Below are 21038 nucleotides of genomic sequence, written 5' to 3' on the forward strand. Positions count from 1 at the left end.
ACTCAGAGAAATCCTTAGAAAGTAGTTGATTATCAAGACATTGACCGTCAAGATCAAAGGTATTTATTGTTATGCTGTTGTCACAGACCAGAACTCACTTTGCCTTTAGATGTTAATGGAGTGACTTCACAATACACGCATATGTCCTTGTCATTACAAATTTAATTTCAAATAAAAATAATTGACGAAAAACACATGTTTAACTATGTGAAATTCCCAAATAAATAAGAGAGAGAGTGAGAGAGAGAGAAATGGGGTTTAATGTCCTCTCGACACAAACTAGGTCATTTCGGGACTAACACATGGTTTAATTTTATTTCAATAATTTGCTTGCGCGTAGGGGTCTTTATCAGTGGGAGGAAACTGGAGGACCCGGAGAAAACCCACGAGGTTGGACAGGCGACTCTACTCCTTGCCACGTACAACCGGGGATTCGAAACCACGCCAGTTGACTCAATGACAGACTTTATGGTACAGCGCGCACATGCTAACCATTCAGCCACCCAGTAAAATTTGATTGATTTGTATGCGAGTCAGTCTTATGTGCAGTTTGTACAAGGAGGTCTAATATGCACTATAGATCCACAAGGGCTGTTATCTATGCAAGTCATGGATTCAATCCAAGATTTGTTCGTTACAGGAAGTAAGGATGCCTGCCTCACTGTGTGGCTTTTCTCCAGTTTCTTCCAATTCCTAACGACTGCTGCCAGCATTCAAATTATTTAACAAAAATAACCTAGTTTGTGTCAAGTAGATGTTAAATGTTTATTACGTCTTTCTCTAGGATCTCCCACTCTGTGCAATGGCTCAGGTTGCTTTCAAACATTTTGATTCTATTTTGTGCTACATATGTTGCAATATTTTCAAATATCTTGTCTGTATTCTCTGAAGTAATAATCTACCGATAGATGTGTATCAAGTATGTTGAACTACTAAATGAGAATATCTCAAATTCTTTGCATAATGAACTCTGTGCATTAAAGGGAGGTAACTTCCTTACCTTGATATTTTACCAAACAAAGTAATTGTTTTAAAAAGGAAATAACATATTTCTAATAGTAACATCTTTATTAAAATCAGCTAAATTAAACAACCACAGATAAAGTCAACAATACAACAAAAATGATTAAGATCAGAATTAAAATGAGATAATTATATTGTTCCTTTATGTAATTCGTTTGTTTTGACTATATAAGATTGAAATTTAAATATAACATTCAATTATTCCAAGCCTAATAACAATAGTAGATTGTGATTATAACACAGTTTGATTAACTCAAGTCACATACTTTGTTACTATGATTTTATTCTTTGTGTAAATGGAGTTGCTGAGTTGGTACAGTACATCAAAAAGAATACTATTATGTTAGATTAATTGGTGAAAGTATACTTAAAAATATTCATTAATAAAGACAAAATGTATAAATTACGGTATAAGAGTAAACTTTTAACCCATCTAAAAATAGATTCATAAATTCAACAATTGCATAGATTCTAGAGATTTATAATAATAGAAAATTCATAATAGTTTGACATGATTATGACAAAATATGTGAAAATTTATATGAATACACTGTATATAAGCCTGGACAACTAATGTTGGCAGGATCTCTATAAAGAGGCTTATATTTTTATTAAACAGGCATTAGCACTTTTGAAGTCTTTTATATAGACATAAATGTTAACTGTCAATTTATGAGTCAAATCCATTTTTTTCTGGTACTTTGAGTAGCTAAATGAAAGCATAATATACCTTGGTGAGAGTGATCATGTCTCTTTAAGGGCAGGAATGAAAATAAAATTGTGTAGTATCACCACATGAAAACATTGATTTAAAATGAGCAGGTGTTAATAATAATAATACTAACAAAAAACAATAATGAATAAAAAAACACAAACCGATTGTTACAACTCTATGTGATATAAATGTATAACATAAACAAATTTTTACTAATATGTAATACTATATATATAATACTAATACATAAAATAAACAGTAAAAGGGGAGACATCAACTAATAAAATCTCCAATGTTAAATATGTTTGCATATGTAAATATAAATACATAAGCCTATGGCATTGTATAGTAAATCAAAGTTTAAAACCAAAAGAAACGCACCAAATCATTACTGATAAAATAAAACAACAGTAAAGTATATAAATGAAGAATTATTGATAACAAACAGATTAAAATCACAATGGCACGATAAAAAATTAAAAATATGACACTTGGAATCATTTCTTGTATGTTTTAAAAATTACATTTCTCTGTCACTAAAATACTTATGAACATTAAATTTCTCAACATTTTAATGAAAATTGCTTACTATAAGTGAATGAAACCATTTTATATACTTGCTTGTAGTTTAAAAGACCATTGCTTATGAACATTAAATATCTCAACATTTTAATGACAATTGCTTACTATAAGTGAATGAAACCATTTTATAAGATAGAAATGAAGATTTAGTTCATACTTGCTGCCAAATACATAGAAAAATAATTCTTGACAATACCATATTCCACATAATAACTACTTTAATGCTTTGAAACTTTATTCCAAAGCCTTGCTGGTTTACTTTTATAATGTCCCACCTTGTTTACGTTTATCATAAAGGCAAATTAGGTAGCTTTTCTATCAGACATTTTACAAATTGTCCTAATTTCTGGAATTTTTTCTCATTTGAGAAAAGAAACATTAAATAGCATTATTAATCTCAGAAAATTTTATGATGGCAAGTAAGGAAGACAGAAATTATTTCATGTTTATGAATGGAAAAAATTGTATTTCATGTAGAAACCATTCCATCTTATGCCAAGTGAATATCTTTAACAAGCATAGAGTATATGCATGGTGTTTGTTTCTTTTTATCAAATGTAGGATTTGCTGCAGATGATTCAAATTGATGTCCCACGGCTTTTGTTACCCAGCGTAGAAGTTTACACAAGTTTGACATTTCACTGCTTGCTTGACTCAAGATGCGACAAAGATGTATCACAAACCATGAACCCTGTTGTGGTCGTCTAAATGCAAAAAAACCTGAAGAAAAGAAAAAAATACTGAAATTATATTTTATAAAGTTACTATTATCTGAACTTGCATGTAGGGACTGTAGCATACTACCATAGCCAACAATGATTAAGACGACACTAGTTTTATTTAGAAACTTATATCAGTTCAACCATAGCAGAAAAAATGACAAGAAGTGCAAAAAAAGGACCTTATATCAAAAATTTGTTATTATTTAAAGACAGCCATTCAAAGTATGAAAAAATGCCCACACAGCAGCTATGTCATAAGAGCAACTTGTCAGAAAGGGAAACTGAAATGAAATGAAATGAAATGGGGTTTAACGTCCTACTGTTCTGCTCCTATACTGGGCTAATGAAGACGGGCATACGCCATACAGTGTGCTATGAGGGAAATTTTGCCCGGGCAGTGACACCATCGCCTACTCTTATATTGAATTCCAACTGCCAAGGGATCTTTTACGTGCATTCCAATTTATACACGGGACCTCGGTTTTTCGTCTCATCTGAAGGACTAGACAGCTGTCCTTGTCAGGCCCTCCGTCCTGCATCACTGACAAGGGGGAACCACGCAAGAAAATTTGGATGAACTTTCTCGGCCAATGCAGGGATCGAACACCCGACCTCCAGGCTAGCGAGCCAGCGTCTTGCCCACTTAGCCACCTGATCCCCGAAAGGGAAACTGATATGTTGACCAGATTTGGTAAGGATCAAATATCGAAAAGAAGATCTGATCTCTATCGTACTCACAAGCTTGTTTAAATCTGTTAAAAACAGCAGATTGAATTCTATTGCATTGAAAGATCGTAGAACGTTAAATATCAATAGGATTCATCCTCTCACAACTCCTATGCTGCACACCAAATTTGAAAAAGATCTGTTAAAAACTAAAGCCTCCATCATGTTCACAAGGTTTTTCGAAAATGGGGCATAACTCAAAAACGGAAAGTTGTGGAATGCAGAATACAGAGAGGATTCAGCCTCTCATGACCCCAATAATTCATACTAAATTTGAAACAAATCCACTGAAAACTGTAGCCTCTATTATAGTTTCCAGAACAGAAGGTTGCAGAATGCTGATCATTGATATGGTTTGTTCTCTCATACAGCATCAAGCATTAGAAATTATTTGTCACTCTGCTTAACCTGAGCACAAAATGCTCAATAAGGAACTTAGTCAAGGTATTGATGTAATGAAACTATACAGACAGACAGACAGATGAACACATTTTAATAGTTTATATATATTTAGTTTTGATCAAACTTCAATTAAACATGCATTATGCAAGAGCTAAATCTGATTATTGCAAGTCTTAATTTAGGCTTCAGATGTTATAGAAATTAAAAAATTAGATCTTTATTTAAACAACAAGACCAAAATCAACTCTGTAGACCCACGGATGGCTCGGCTACAGCTCAGATTTAAATAGGATTTCACTAATTGATTAAATCAAATAAGGGGTAACCTGATGAAAATACGTCAGTTAGATCGAGGCTAAATGATAGAGTGTACTTAGCGAGGCCGCTGTAAAGCGTTTCCGTATGCCATTGAAAACTTTACTTGATAATCGAGATATGTAGGTGGAGCTAACGCCTGTCAATCAAACGATCGGCGAAGGTGAAGACGCATTTCGCTACCATTTTTAGTCAAATATTACAATGATGATAACTATGTTCAGAATAAAGTAATTTGACTACTTTTGAACTGTTATAGCAAGAATGACTAACTCTCTATAAAAATCTCCCATAATGTATCTTTATTGAAACACTGACCTGGTGGTGTGGCATACATTACTAAGAAATCTTTTCTACATGGAAGCCTTGTGATGATTTCTTTATTATAATAACCATCAATCTCATCATAATTTTCTTTAACCACAGACGATTCTGTTCCTGGATCTAACTTATCTCCACGACAAGCCTTTAAATGGCAATATAAAAATAGGGGAAAATTAGCTACAAATAGTATAAAACAATGCCAGGGAAGTCATTAGAAATTTTGAGAATGTACTCAAAATTTTTCTGACCACTATCTAAAATCAGTGCACTGTGTATAAATTTAAGGTCAATCGGATATTAACTTTAGCCTCTATCACAGCCACAAGAAATTTCAATGTGGCCAAGGGCCATAACTCTGGCAGTAATTATCCAAAATCGTTGAAAATCAATAGCCTTCTTTGTCTCATGACCTTAAACACTATGTATAAAGCAATTGAGGACGCCGGGCCGCATAAGCCATAAACTATTAAGTTACAGGCAAAACTATAACTGTGCCTCTGCCCTCTGGTATGATTTAAATAAATAACAAAATCCTAATTTGAACAATAACACAAGAAGAGATGGGTAAAGGAAATGTGGACAAGATGGTTCTTTGATATTATCATACATGGATTCAAATCCATCTTGACATAAACTTAACACAAACTTATTGACTATAATTAAAATGAGATAAAACTGTTTCGGGCAGAATTAGTGTTTGACAAAAACCAAATAAATAGAAAGAACCAATAATTTTATCGTATCAAAGACTTAGACAATTACAAAAGAAAAGTTTATTGTCACTTTTCGATACTAATATTACCTTCTAGTTCTAAATTTAAGTTAATCATGTTCAATAATACAACACAAAACATTTCTTGGGTAAATTTGTGACTAGAAATGAAGACCCCTCAAAGTTGATCACTACTGTCTGTAACAGGCACTAACAAAAACTTCCAATTGAACTTACCTGCAGAAAAAATAACCTTGGTTTTCCCTCTAATCCGTTGCAATTTTCATCGGAAAAAACATCAAGTATATCGGCTGTACGAATATAACCATCTGTAGCATGTACTATATCTTCCTCTATTGCTTTATTCTCATGAGTATCATAATAACTTATTTTATCACCATGGGTACTCATAGCAAAGGCAAAACAATCGAAGTCTCTGTCGTGACACATTTCTCTGCTGACTGTAATTAAAACAGATTACATATCATTTCTCTATAAAAATAATTAAGATGCATTATGTAAGACCTAAATCTGCCCATTGCAGGTTTTTTTCTGGCTTCAAATGTTATATAAATTATAATTTAAACATTTATGAACATGAAAAGCCCATAATCAACTCTCTAGACCATCAGATAGTCTCAATTTTAAGTAGATTAGAACACTGTGGCCATTTAAGTGTTTAATGATAAAATAGATAATCGACACATATCCAATAAACTTAAATTCATTATCTATTTTTGAACTATTATCTTACATAATCCATCTTCAATTGTATAGAGTTAATAACAGTTTAATGTAGTTTAAAAGAATATGATCTCACAATGAAGGTTCCCTATATCAGATCATTTTATACAGTAAGGACAGTATTCGACATCTGGAAATTCAATGACCAACCTTTATCAAGATTTTCCTGATTACATTGACCAAACTAATATGAAAGTAAGGGCGGATCCAAAGATTGTGGACCGCAACTCCCCTAAAACAGTTCAAGTGTCCTTTTTTATCCATTTATCCATGTGGTTTAAAAATATCTATACCCAAACATAAATATTCACTTAAAATCATTCAATAACTAGGGCAACTGATTCTTTTCCAGTGGGTTTTTAATGGTCTAAGGGATCCTTTCTGATTTGGCCCCCACTCCTTCCCCTACACAAAAGCTCCTAGAGATTGATCTGTGTTATGCTCATGCAAATTACATCTGGCTATTAGTATTAAAGAATTAAGGTATGGTAAACTGGTCAGTTTAATTTATTTTGTTTCTTCATGGGTTAAAGAGGCATTAGAGTTCTAGAGATCTTGGTTGGATGGTAACAGAATTATTTTCCATTTGCTGTGATTGGACTAGACTGTTACATTGTGCATGTTCAAATTAGATTTAAGTTAAAATGAGATATACCAATAGAAATTAGGACTGTCAGTTTAGTTTACAAGTGATAATAATTTTTAGAGGTACTCAAGATGTTAATGCTTGGATTTTCTCTAACTAGCCGTTCTAAGATTATTCTAAATATGATATTATGCAAAATTAGTCACATTTATTTCTCGGTAATGTCTTTTTAAAGATGGGTATAAAAGCTGTAACTTTAAGTCACCGTCATACTTCACTTCTTTGTATCTGTACCAATCTGGAGGCTTGGTTGGCCAAATGGTTAATATGTGCAGGTTGGATCAGAAGGTCTATGATTGAATCAAGTGGTGTGATTTCGATTCTCCGCTTGTACGTGCCAAGGAGTTTCATTGCCTGTCCAATCCTGCGGGTTTTCTCCTGGTCCTGTGTTTCCTCCCACTGCTTAAGACCTCTACGTGCAAGAGAATTATTGAAATAAAATTGAACCATATTTTAGTCTTGAAATGACCTAGTTTGTGTCTAGTGGACGATAAACCCCATTGCTCTCTTTCTCTCTGTACTAACCTCCTTGAAGCACTTTCATTGTATCAGATCCACTTAAGTTAGTGAAGACTCTAACATCAAACTTAAGTGACTTGAAGCATTCCACCAACATGTCTCTGTCTAGTCCAGCTCCAGAGCGGTTACTGTGACCATGGAAATATTCATTAACAATGACAACAGCTATACCCCTTCTGCTGTGTCTAAAATCATATTCTGTTGAATCATCTTCTGCTTGATCAATTTCCATATTTGATGCTTCATCTTCTTCAGTTCTATAAAAAAAAAAAAACAGTAAAAATATCATTGCCAGACATCCAAAAATATTCTCACCACCAGCTTTGTTTACTAAGGGAGGAAACTGAGACTTATCATTACAGTATTGTGGTGCTTATCACAATAATTAATTACATTTCAAAAGCCCTGGTATTTAAAGTGTTTACAAGGAAGGGTTTGATCAGTGACAGAGACATTCACTGTGTGGAAAACACACGCATTAGTCCAAATTTTAATATAATTTCTCATGACTAGCCAAACAAGTTTTAAAAATGGGCAAAAAAATGAATTGTACAAAATAGACTGAAGTGTGTCACCTTGCATCAATATTCCTACATCTCTTAGATGAAACCCTGTCAACGAATAATAGCACTAGCGAGATCAATGCTTTATGATAAATATAATTTGAAATGTCTTACCCTACGACAAATTCTTTCACTTGCTTAAAGCAACTTTTAAATATAGAAACATCTGTGTCTATATAAAGTAAAAGAACAAGCAATCATTAAATGGGAGATTTTATTGTGATGTAAGGATATTCTAAAAATTAATATGCTGCCAGGCAACAAAGATAGGTTGCCAGGCAATACAACATATACGCCTACAGCAGCTAAATCGCTTGGCAGTCAAGAAGAGTTGTCGCATATTTTTACTTTTTTTCAGTAATGAAACATTTATAATACACTAAAATCTGATTAAGAGTAACAACTCATTCAGTAATTATCAGAAAATCATTAGAATTTGTTTGGTTTTTATAAAGTTCTGCCTGCACCATGCTAACGTTTAGCATACAAAACATTTAATCATGAATTTAGCTGTTCATGTTATTGAAATTTATTGAAAATCAATATACTTGTTCGTCTCAAGAAATTAAACTCTGTGTATCAATCTGAAGTCAATCGGATGATAACATAAGCCTCTAGAGCGTCACAAGATATTTCAAAGTGATCAAGGGCCAGAATTCTGGCAATAATTATCAGATATCGTTGAATATCAATAGGATTTTTCCTCTCATGACCTTAAACACTGTGTATAAATTTAAAGTCAATCAGATATTAACTTTAGCCTCTAGAGCGTCTACAAGATTTTTCAAAGGGACCAAGGGCCATAACTCTGGAAGTAATTATTGGAATGTGGGCGTATAAAAATACACCTGCCAACCAGTAGCTTTATTTATGCAGTGCAAAAGTCACAGTGGTGTGTGTTGTACATCAAAGGAGCAGTAATCCCATCCAAAAACATAGCTTGCCAGGTAAAGTACATGTAAGACATGAACACTACAGCTTTGTTGTCCAAACAGTAATAAAATCCCCTTAATATTTTTTAACACACACGGTTTTGAAATTAGGGGCCTTATGATGTACAGTAACTTATGATCACAATTAAAGTTAGTCATTGACAAATGGTTAAATTAAGTCACTATGTGAAGTGAAATGAAATGAAATGGGTTTTAACTTTCTATTGTCCTAACGTCCTACTGTTCTATGCTGACTGGGATAATGAAGACGGACATAAATGTGTGTTCTATGACGGAAAGTTTGCCTGGACAGCTAGCGTCACTACAGCCTAGTCCTGTATCAAATCCAAGTGTCAAGGGTTCTTTTATGTGCATGTCAATGTGTACATGTACACAGGACCTCAGGTGTTTTTGTCCCATCTGAAAGACTATACAATGTCCTTTGCCAGGCCCTCAATCTTGCACCACTGGGGCGAACGACACTGAAAAATCCTGATATAGGGCAAAAGAATCGAACACATATTTCTTTAAGTGACTATATATAGACCTCTTTAATTTGAATCAAAATTAAAATTGTCCATTTCACTAGACTTTTGATTTGTTGATTTGTTGATTTGTTTTAGAACCTATATTTTGTGTTCAATTGTCAAAACAGAACATTAAAATTAGGAAATGCAAATTCCTGATCTTTCGATTAATCTTTCAATCAAAACAAAAATTTTATTGAATAAGCTTGTCCACCACTAAGTAAAAACAGGACATCATGATCAACCTGATTCAATACTTTATTTTTGCCTAAATTAAAGGGGCTTGGTAACTTTATAGTTTTAGCTCAAATTTAATTATTTCCTCATTGAATCATTCAATCATTCATTACATAATGGTCTCTTCTTTATTTATTTAAGTTTGTCCTTGAATTAATTAATGAACTCCCAAATAATATGCTAACGGTACTTACCATCTGAAGTAGCCATGCTTCAAACTTCATCTAAAATTTGTATTATTAATATGTTACTATTTTAATGTATACTTGCTGAGATCATCTTTGTCTTGGATTTATTTCGGCTTTGTGACCTAGTATCTATTTTTAGACATACTGTAGCTGCAGTTATCCAGTCAGGCGATGTTATAAACCTAATTCGATATGCCTAATTCTCCCCTGACTACATTTCAGCCTGGTGATGTCTTCTTGTATCATTGCAGGTGTTATTAATTTTTCAAATTAAATATTTAAACACTAATATACAGAAATCTTTTCTTCTCTTAGTTTTAATTGCACTTTGTCGCGAATTAACTTATTGTAGAGGTACGAAATGACTCCAACAATTTTTCAGACATGACGAATTATCTAATAGCTCGCTTCCGGTTTAGGACCGGATAAACAAGACCACACAGATGATAAATAAACAAAGTTAGGCGCTATTGCCAAAGTTATTCAATTAACGTAACACTGAACACGTATCGATAAAAATCGTCATAATTCTTGATTAACTATTAAGTATTATCAATCGAGAATCACAACAGTCAAACTTCGTGGACTGGTGGGTTTCAAATACCAACTTCTCTGAAGAAAGGAAGGCTTCGGTAATCATGTAAATTCAGTTTCTCACCTTGGTTGGATTCATTTAACAAATTCCAGTACATAACATACTATAGGCCTATTGATGTCAAATATGAATCATGAGATTCATTCAGACATAGAAAATACCGATAGGAAACTGAGGGATTAAATTGAAACCATTTCAGACTAAACGTATGTCAGAATGTCCAAGACCCACGTGACAACTTATGGATTATGAAGTTTGAAGTTTATAAGTCTTCGCTATAAGATAATTATATAGCATTTTTGACATGTACTCGATATTTATATCTACTCAATATTTTAGATATCTTCGTGAGATTTTTCAAGAAGTTCAATGTGCATTTGCATGGATTTTAGATACCGGTACCGGTACTTTAGGCCACGGATTAGCCCATTTATTGATGAAAGCCTGAAAGTGTCTGCAATCAAAACACACACCATATACCAATTTTTGGTGACAGATTTTTGGTCACCAACATTTTGTCGATGGATCGTGCAGGAGAACTCCTCATTGCCTGCATGGTTACATGGTGATGCTTATAGCTTCATCCATTCAAATTACAATAATAGTTTTTTTTTTAGAACTAATTACAGTGGTCTCCAGCATGAAGGGCTTAATCAAATAATCTCTTGTAAAAGTGTGCAACAGGAATTAGATTTATCAACTCCAGTGGTCTGTCAGCGAAAAATAGGATTGTCTGCAAGCAGTGTACATATAAGGGATAAATCTGTCAGAATATATAATTTACAACGGAGCAGACTAAATGATGATTCGTTAGTCTTTTATTTGAATCATAATTCAGTAGTTTTGAAGGTTTTGAAATATGAGGGAAATAACCCAACATATTATTAACAAATACATGTATAGCATATTTATTTTATTTTGTTTTTTATTTTTAGACTTAATAGGTCCTTACGTAAAAGTTACAAAATGCAAAAGAATGATGACATAAAGGGTGGTAAAAAGATGAAAGATAAAATTGATTTTGTTATAAAATTACGTGATAGACAACCACGACTTGTGACAGAATGGAATAAAGTGTTCAGTGATGATATTAAAGATGGCATCATAGAGGTATTTTATAGTTCTGTGTCAACTGATGAAACAACTTTGTATTATGTATGCTTTGTACAAATTTGTTCAGTTAATATTTTTGCACGAAATTGTAATGTTCTATCTATCACAACCAGGTCCTGATGGTGAGAGTTTTATGCATACAGGTATCTACCAGTCATAAAAATAACTCTGAATCACTCTTATATGTTTTGGTTATACATTTTCCATAATCCACCACAAATCGAAGCCTCGTATAACAATACAGATAATTCGATTACCAGTATTCTACAGCATCAGAAAATGGTCTTTAAGAAAATATGCAAAGATGTCAATGTAGAACAACAACAAAATGAAACTGATTGACATCAGATTTTAATCAGATTAGTTTTGTACATTACAATGCTCTAATACTGATATCTATTTGGAATACTCTTAATTTTCAATAGTAATACATTTTATTTTTAGGCAAAGCTAAAATTTTAACATTTTGGTACTGTACTACATACAGGAGCTTTATCTCCTTTCTGGCTAGGCGATTATTCTCTGATTTTATAACTTATAGTTTTAAAGTTTCAATGATTTTTGTGTACTCATGCTGCCGGATAACAATTACGTAAGTTATTTCAGAGGGTTATAGACATAATGGCCCTAAACCATAACGGCCAAAATAATTGGTCATAACTGCCAAAATATTTGGTCATAACAGCCAAAAAATTTGGTCGTAACAGCCATACAAATTGGTCGTAACGGCCAACAAAACCATACCATTTATTACATGTAAGAAATGATATTTATTAACATAAATATTGCATAATAGATAATACCATAATATAAATACATACATTACATTAATTTAATACGTAAATTTACATAGACATTTAACATAATACAAACTACAACATTTCACATACATAATACATTGTATGAAACATATAAACTATAAAATTTATTTCAATGATATTTCACATAGATAATACATGTACATCTAAATACATAATTTACAGTATTGATAAAAGGGCTTTTTCACGATTTTAAAAGTCCCATCAATAAACCATTGCCCGGATTTAGCAAGCAAAGCCAACTGTCTTTTGGTTGAAAACTTCAAGTGTCTTTCTCCTTTAACTTTTATATCAGCATGTAAAAAGTCATCAGGTATTGCATCTTCATTTATCTTCATTTCTCTTATTAGGTTCTCTGAATTTTCTCTGAATGGATTGGATATGGCCATTTCTTTTACCTTTAGTTGATAAAAAATAATTGATTAATGTTTATCTCATATATTACCTAATCAGATCAGAGGGTGTGAAGTACCTAATTAGGGATTATCCAATCAGTTGATTAATTAGTACTCACCTCTTTCCTTTGAATTGCAATTACACTTTGCAGCATGTATTTTTTGGTGTTGGCTTGGGTTGTTATGTCTCCAGGACACATGGTGGGTAAAACTGTAGCACCACATCGATGTTTTGTTTAAATATATTGTTTTTCATTCAATTAAAAAGTTTGATCATTACGGCTAAATTTTTTGGCCATTATGACCAAACGTTTTGGCCATTTTGACCGTTTTGACCAAACTGTTTGCCTGTTATGACTAAAGTAGGACTGTTTTGACTAAACCTGTTTTTAGCTGTTACGGCATAGGGCTGTTATGACCACATCCTATTTCAGAAATAATAATGTTTTATAAACAAAGATTTTCATGTGTCAGGACAGAATTTTTCAGATTTTACAGCTGTTGTTTTATAAATATATTTGATCTATATATTTTTCAGGTATCTCAAGGTGATATATTTAGAGATGCTCCTTCTGCTGATGCAATAGTAAGTTTATGTAGCTGGCCATTAAAACTGAAGCTATCATGATTATTAATGAACATCCTCAGATTACTAAACTTTTGTATTTCCAGCTGGCGGGAGTTGGATGACCGAAAGGTTAGCATGTGCGCACTGTATCATAAGGCCTGTCATTGAGTCAACTTGTGTAGTTTCAATTTCCTGGTTTTAAGTGACAGGGAGAAGGGTCGCCTGTCCAACCCCGTGGGTTTTCTCTAGGTTCTCCGGTTTCCTCCCACTGCTAAAGACCCCTACGTGCAAGTGAATTATTTAAATAAAATTGAACCATATGTTAGTCAGGGCATACGCCATACAGTGTGCTATGAGGGAAATTTTGCCCGGACAGCGGCACTACGGCCTACTCTTATATCGAATTCCAACTGCCAAGGGATCTTTTACGTGCACGCCAATGTGTACACGGGACCTCGGTTTTTCGTCCCATCCGAACGACTAGACAGCTTTCCTTGTCAGCCCCTCCGTCCTGCATCACTGACAAGGGAGAACCACGCCGGAAAATCTGGAGATTTAGCACAAATCAGTTATTTAAGCTGTTTCAATGGCATTTAGTAATTGAACTAGAGTATACAGTATATAGCTTGATAATGACTAGAGAAGCCTAGTCGAAACGTCGCTCAGTAAAAAGCAGTAATTGTATTCCATAGAATTGTGACCTGTATACAGTTATTTAAGATTGCCACTATTTTTCAAGAAAAAATATATCTTGCTTGTATAAGATGCACACAGATATTATCAGTGATTTTAACTGGATATCAGCTATACATGTACATTATTTAATCTCTTTTAAAACTTAGGCAACCAAGGCTAAATCTGTTGAAAAGAAAATTTCTAGCAAAGTGCTAACCTGAAATCTACCCAAAGTTTTTTTATTCTCCAAAAACAAAGGTATTCATTGATCAAACTGCTTGATCTGCCAGAAAAATATGAAACCAAAAATTATTTAGTGTTCTATATATAGATGACTCTTTTTCTGATGTATATTATCATATATATAATTATGACTGTTTTAGGTCTCCCCAGCAAATAGTTTTGGTTTTATGGATGGTGGTATAGATATGGCATATAGTATGCATTTTGGATGGCAGATGTAAGTATATGGTAATAAAATTAGTTTTAATATGTGATAAACTACTGTCTAATATAACATATTTATCGACCAGTGCTGCATTTTACTTCGTAGATAGTTGTATTCAAAAGATTAGGGAACGTAGGTACCTTATCCCTGTTTCCATTTGGTAAAATAACGTAAAAAGAATACACAAAGTAAAATGTGAGAAACTTTCTTCTGGAATTACCTCTGTAATGTGTTATGTCTTACTTCGTAATTAACATGTTAGGTTGCATAATATACCTGACTTAAAAATATATTAAAAAATCTATTCAATGTTTAATTTGTGATTTTACAAAATTTTAAGGCAACATAGACTTCAAAAGAATATTAGAGAGAAATATGGTGGAGAACTTTTAGTGGTAAGTATGCTAATCTTATCTAATAGACAACAGTGACACTCAACAGTATACCAAATATAGCACCGACAATCAAAAATGGTAAAGTTTGTGGCAAAGTGCTTTAACAATCAAACAATTGTAATGTAACAAATAAAAACGATATTAAACACCAAGCCGCTGTAAGTGACTACTGCCAGTGGCAAATTGTTAGATTGGCAGGTACACTGCAGGCATAGCAGTGTAGATTTGTCAAACAAAGAACTGCAAGGAGTATGGTCTTTGGTGGGATTTGGATGTTCAGAATGAATAATATGAATAGTGATGACAACAGAGAGTGGGGATAAATTCTTTAACTTGCTTTGTTAAGTTTCTTTAGTCAACTGCATGAGGTGTATAATATTTGAGGACTACATATAGATATTATGATTATTTACTCTATCTTGATTTATATATAATTTCAGGTACGTGTATTTACATTTCAATAGATCAGTAGTCAGTATATTGAACTCCAATCATAATCCTTCAATTTCAGGTACATTTCAATACAGCAGCTGTCCGTCTTCTATCTTCAATAGATCAGACACCAGTCTACTGATACATTTCAATACAGGAGTAGTTAGAAATGAAATGAAATGGGGTTTAACCTCCTACTTTTTTGCTCCTAAACTGGGCTAATGAAGACGGGCATACGCCATACAGTGTGTTATGAGGAAAATTTTGCCTGGGCAGCTGCGCTACGGCCTACTCTTATATCGAATTCCAACTGCCAAGGGATCTTTTACGTGCACGCCAATTTGTACACGGGACCTTGGTTTTTCGTCCCATCCAAACGACTAGACAGCTGTCCTTGTCAGGCCCTCCTTCCTGCATCACTGACAAGGGGAAACCACGAGGAGTAGTCAGTCTACCTATAATGCTCAATAGATCAGTTATCAGTCTATGAGTTCCGATCATAATTTATCTATTTCAAATACATTGCAATACAGCAGTAATCAGTCTACTATATAAGCTTTGATCATTGTCCTATCTCATCAAGTGTGTGAGCGATTTTGCTAACTGCCAAATCAATCAGACACTTAAAAAAATATTTTCAGATAGTCTATATAATAGTTTGTATTCATTTCAAACTTGTCATGGTATTTGTATCATAAATTGACTGTGGTAAAACTGTGACTGACGATTGTTTTATTGAAACTATTATTTTGTTTAGAATATCCTGCAAAAGTATATATGTATAATCCCCTTGTGCTTCATATTAAAATATTTATGTTTTATAGGGTCAAGCAGAAATAATTCCCACATTTGACGGGGGTGCTAAAGAGGACTCGATGAATTGGTCGGCTTGGAATGGAGGAAAACCAATCAAATACCTGATATCAGCACCAACAATGAGAGTACCATTATTTGTAGATGATAGTGTCAATTCCTATTTAGCTTTCCGTGCAGTCATATTAGCAGGTAAAAAGATTATTAAAATACTTCAGATTCAATAGCCCCTTTATGGTGTGTATTTTTATGTATCCACCTTGAATGTGAAAATATTTTGTTATCACCATTGTTTGTAAACATCCTGCAGGTCAGAGTTCTTGATATATTTTTTCAATTGCTTTCATTGGGTCATAAGGAAATTCATATTTTTCCCCAAAAAATTGTGGATGTTCATGTTATCGCCTTGTTAATGCTTAAATTTATGAAAGCTTATGAACCTAATACAGAACAGAGTTCTTGAAACCTATCAAATTTTCAGGTGATAAATTTTGAACGCTTTTTGTCAACTTAACGTTATGGTCGTGTTTTGACTTTTAAAGCACAAGAATGTGATCCAGGACAAAGTTTGTGATGAAATATCCTAAAATGGGTGAGATTGTTGAGAGTTATCTCCCAGTTTACAGATTCAACTTTATGAATATTTGTGAAAAAAATGAAATGAAATGGGGTTAAACATCCTACTGTTCTGCTCCGAACTGGGCTAATGAAGACGGGCATACGCCATACAGTGTGCTATGAGGGAAATTTTGCTCGGACAGCGGCACAGCGGCCTACTCTTATATCGAATTCCAACTGTCAAGAATATTTGTGAACTTAATACAGTGACAGTTTTGGAATTTATAAAGACTTGGAGATATTGGATTGTAAATTTTGACTCATCTTTCCTTTCATGTTTTTACTTTTAAAGCTTGTAAAGGCAACACTGGACTGCGCTTTCTATTTTCAGTAAAAAAGTTTAATACTGGAAATCCAACCAATCCTATAAAATCAGTTCTGTGTCCTGGTTTAGGAACTGCAGTAGGAAGAATGCCAGCTGATAGATGTGCTTATCAGGTAATGACATATTAATCTTTGCTTCTTTTTGGGGGGTTGGATGGCCGAATGGTTAGCTAGCAGGTGCTCGCTGTACCATAAGGTCTGTAATTGAGTCAACTGGTGTGGTTTCAATTCCCTGGTTGTACGTGACGGGGAGTAGGGTCGCCTGTCCAACCGCGTGGGTTTTCTCCAGGTTCTTCGGTTTCCTCCCACACCTAAAGACCCCTACGCGCAAGTGAATTATTGAAATAAAATTGAACCATATGCTAGTCCCGAAATGACCTAGTTTGTGTCGAGTGGATGTTAAACCCCATTTCTCTCTCTCTGCTTCTTGAATTAATGTCAGGTAAGCTCATATTTCATTATTTGCAGACTGAAAAAATAAATCCTACTTTTATCCTTTGCAGTACCCACTTATTGTTATATTCTCAAAGCAGTGGTAATGAGCATTATGAACTCATTATTAACCATTGCATATAGACCAATCAAAACTATTGATGCAACCTCTGTTATACACCATTCAAACGGGCATAGATTAAAGATGCATTATGTAAGACTTAGTTAGATAAAGAACTGGCCATTCTTGCTATAATAGTACCGAAATAGATAATTCAAAATTAATATTAAAAATTTCATTCAAATCTTGGGAAACAGAGAGAGAGAGAGAGAGAGAGAGAGAGAGAGAGAGAGAGAGAGAGAGAGATGGGGTTTAACGTCCACTCGACACAAACTAGGTCATTTAACATATGGTTCAATTTTATTTCCATAATTCGCTTGTGCGTAGGGGTCTTTAGCTGTGGGGGGAAACCGGAGGACCCAGAGAAAGCCCACGAGGTTGGACAGGCGACCCTACTCCTTGTCACGTACAACCGGGGAATCGAAACCCCGCCACTTGACTCTATAAACCGTATGATACAGCGCACGCGTGCTAATCGTTCGGCCATCCAACCCCCCTTCTTGGGAAACAATTACTTGTCTTAGCCCACCATAGTCTACCGTATAGCAGTGGTTAATTATAATGCTTGTAGCCATTGCATCAGGAATAGTCTTCATGAATGCATTTATCAGACGTTCATATTTATTTAATTGTTTGTTTATTTTCTTATTGTAGATGAAGAATGCTTTTGATACATTTTTACTTGATAAATGTCCTCGAAGAATAAACCCAACAAGATTAGAACAAATGTCTTTTGATACAGAAGTTATGCAGAGAGTAAGTATTAGTTTAAATTGATTTCTACCTGTCATATAACTTTGAGATCACTCGAAAAATATGTTTTTTTGTAAGAATCCTTGTCATGGAAATATAGCTTTAATTTATATGGATGCATGTATTTTAACGTATTTACAAATGTTGCAGTATCATGTAAAGTGTGAAGATGATGATGATGATGATGATGAGGAAGAAGAAGATGATTGTGGTGATTGTGAAGAAATCATTGATGGCGATAGCGAAGATAACTCTGATACATCTTCAAGTAAATTACCAGTTTGAACTGTAATGGACAATGTCTTTTAATTAGTTGGTAATCAGAGAGTTTACATTTTTATGTGCCGAAATTTATTGTCGTCACCCTTGAGTATCCATTTGCGGTTGGTAATCAGGGAGTTTACATTTTTATGTGCCAAAATTAATATGGTCATATACATGTATTGCCGTCACCCTTGAGTAGGTCTGTCGTCATTTATTCTGTTTTCTAACAAAATCTTGTTAGCACTTTAGAGATTTCAATTATGACTTGATCTTTTTGAAATTTGCATTGGTTTTCTATTCTGTTGAAAGGAAGAACCCCATTGATTTTCAACAATTTTTGATAACTTATTCACAAGTTTTATGAAATTTTGTTAGCCCTGTAGAGGCCTCAATTAGATCTTATCTTTCTGAAATTTATATTGGTTGTCGTGGCTCTGTCAGTAGAGTGCTTGCTCACTAACCAGGTCCCAGGATGGAAAACCAAGGTCCTGTGTACAGTTGGAATTGGATAATGAGGAGGCTGAGGCACGACTATCCTGAAGAAATTTACCTTATAGAATACTGCAAGTTGAGAGAGAGAGAAATGAGATTTAACATCCATTCAACACAAACTAGGTCATTTCGGGACTAACATTTAGTTCAATTTTTTATCAATATTTGGCTAGCGCGTAGGAGGAAACCGGAGGGCCCAGAGAAATCCCACGAGAACTGCAAGTTGAATGCATTCGACCGGTTGGTGGAGAGAAGTAGGACCTTAAAACCTGTTTCATATAAAATTGATTGTCTAACATTTTAAGAGGAAATTCCAAGAATTACTCACCTTTTTGACAAAATCTTGTCAGCACCCTAGAGGTTTCCATTATGATCCAATCTTTCTAAAAATAAATTACGAGTTGTTAGGTCATAACTGCTTGGATGGCGGTTAGTTGCTGGTGGATATATGTTTCCTTGTTTGATAACCTATAATTTAAGAACAATATTCGTGTCAGCCATTATCACATATGTGATAGAACTGGTTAAACATGTTCTAAATATAATTTTAACACAGAGATCGTTGCTACCATATATAATGACTGACACCAATATTATCCTTTAAATAAGGTTTGGGTTAGCAGATTTAGAATATTAGTTAGAGGTGCAAGTTATTACATTTGAGCAATGTTTATATTGCTTTTAAACAAACCAATTTAAAATGGTGAGATCATGATTAGTTACCACTTTAACAAAGTCTTCCATTGTGAATAATTCCAGTAAAATAAGGTTGTGTTAGTATTTTTTAGATATGGTGTTGAGTGATCGTAAACATAAGTAAGAAAACCAAGGACCATGTGCATACAAAATATATAATTTAATTTTAGTTGTTCATTTTAAATTATTTATTTATATAGCCATTACTGGTTTTAATATACCACTGTGAACTGTCTCAGGTTATCTGTACACCTACCTCTTTATAAACCACATCTATTTATATTCCATATTATACCCTACATATTATTTTTATACATAGTTAAGAATATTTAATTAAACGTCAAGAATTTTAGAAGGTTACAGCCAGTATGTTTTGGTTGGTTGTTAAATCATTTGTTGATTCATTTAAATATTAAGATAGGTCAAATTTGAATAATTATTGGGTCTCTCCATAAGTCTCACATTTGTCTGATTTGATCACAAGAAATTGAACCAAATAATGAAGCTATTTAGCTAAGCTGGCAGTGAGCATTACATATGTGATTTGTAACAGCTCACAGTGACAAACGATAGCCAGTGTTAAATAGATAATGCTTGCTAATGACATTGATACTTGACAAAGGCAAGTTGTATTTGAATTTGGAATGATTTTTTTGTGCAATTGAATCACAAATGTGGCTTAACAAATCAAAATTGTTGTACCAGTAAATATAATTTTTTAGGTGCAAGATTGTTACTTTGTCTTACTGTGAACCACTTTGCATAATACTGTGATTGACTATGTAATATTTTTCACAAGAATCCCTCCTGTACCATCTTTTATTTCTTCAACATTTAGAAATTGACTTAAAACAAAAAAAAATAGCAACAGTTTTATGGTGCATTGCTTTACTTTAGAATGACGTTCTATGAATGTTGAAGCTTCCTTGGTGATGCAATGTTTCACCCTAGAATGACTTTCTATATAAGTTTAAGCTTACTTGGATAGTTTATTTTTTTTAACTCTTTACATTGCAATCTATTTTAAACATTTGTATCGGATGGAATTAAACACCATATTGCCTTGTCATTTATTTACTTATTTATACAAGAAATGCTTATTATATTTATTAGAATGTCTTTTTTATAGCAATTTTTATGAAATAAAGAAAAGAATGAAACAAGTTTAACTTGTTCTTGGTAAACTGAATGTTAACTTAGTTTTAAAGA

The 21038-nt window shown here is 33.5% G+C and overlaps 2 protein-coding genes across 4 annotated transcripts; one reads left to right on the forward strand and one right to left on the reverse strand.

Moving 5' to 3' along the window:
• Positions 1-1049: 1049 nt before the first annotated feature.
• LOC126811112 (caspase-3) lies at positions 1050-10029 on the reverse strand. Its single transcript, XM_050536580.2, has 6 exons — positions 9884-10029; positions 8108-8165; positions 7437-7687; positions 5759-5982; positions 4804-4951; positions 1050-3040 (listed from the first exon to the last, which is right to left on the reverse strand). The coding sequence occupies exons 1-6, from the start codon at positions 9897-9899 to the stop codon at positions 2811-2813; spliced, it is 927 nt and encodes a 308-aa protein (XP_050392537.1). The 5' UTR covers positions 9900-10029; the 3' UTR covers positions 1050-2810.
• Positions 8873-20992, forward strand: LOC126811114 (uncharacterized). Of its 3 annotated transcripts, none has more exons than XM_050536585.2 (9): positions 8873-8940; positions 11408-11582; positions 13337-13384; positions 14425-14501; positions 14830-14884; positions 16141-16321; positions 17079-17185; positions 18279-18380; positions 18528-20992. In XM_050536585.2, the coding sequence occupies exons 2-9, from the start codon at positions 11439-11441 to the stop codon at positions 18660-18662; spliced, it is 849 nt and encodes a 282-aa protein (XP_050392542.1). In that variant the 5' UTR covers positions 8873-8940; positions 11408-11438; the 3' UTR covers positions 18663-20992. The 3 variants fall into 3 exon arrangements, with proteins under 3 accessions (XP_050392542.1, XP_050392540.1, XP_050392539.1); XM_050536583.2 differs by lacking the exon at positions 8873-8940 and adding an exon at positions 10315-10517; XM_050536582.2 differs by lacking the exon at positions 8873-8940 and adding an exon at positions 10315-10509.
• The last annotated feature ends 46 nt before the right edge of the window (positions 20993-21038 follow it).

This window comes from Patella vulgata, chromosome 2 (genome assembly GCF_932274485.2).
Source record: "Patella vulgata chromosome 2, xgPatVulg1.2, whole genome shotgun sequence".
NCBI classification, from domain to species: domain Eukaryota; kingdom Metazoa; phylum Mollusca; class Gastropoda; family Patellidae; genus Patella; species Patella vulgata.

Coding starts and splice junctions, on each gene's coding strand:
- LOC126811112 (XM_050536580.2), bottom strand. Junction 7,688..8,107: donor GTGAAAGAATTTGTCGTAGG/GTAAGACATTTC, acceptor TTTTTTTTATAG/AACTGAAGAAGATGAAGCAT. Junction 5,983..7,436: donor AATGAAAGTGCTTCAAGGAG/GTTAGTACAGAG, acceptor TTTTAATTACAG/TCAGCAGAGAAATGTGTCAC.
- LOC126811114 (XM_050536585.2), top strand. CDS start 11,439: ATGCAAAAGAATGATGACATAAAGGGTGGTAAAAAGATGAAAGATAAA. Junction 13,385..14,424: donor CTCCTTCTGCTGATGCAATA/GTAAGTTTATGT, acceptor TGACTGTTTTAG/GTCTCCCCAGCAAATAGTTT. Junction 14,502..14,829: donor ATGCATTTTGGATGGCAGAT/GTAAGTATATGG, acceptor CAAAATTTTAAG/GCAACATAGACTTCAAAAGA.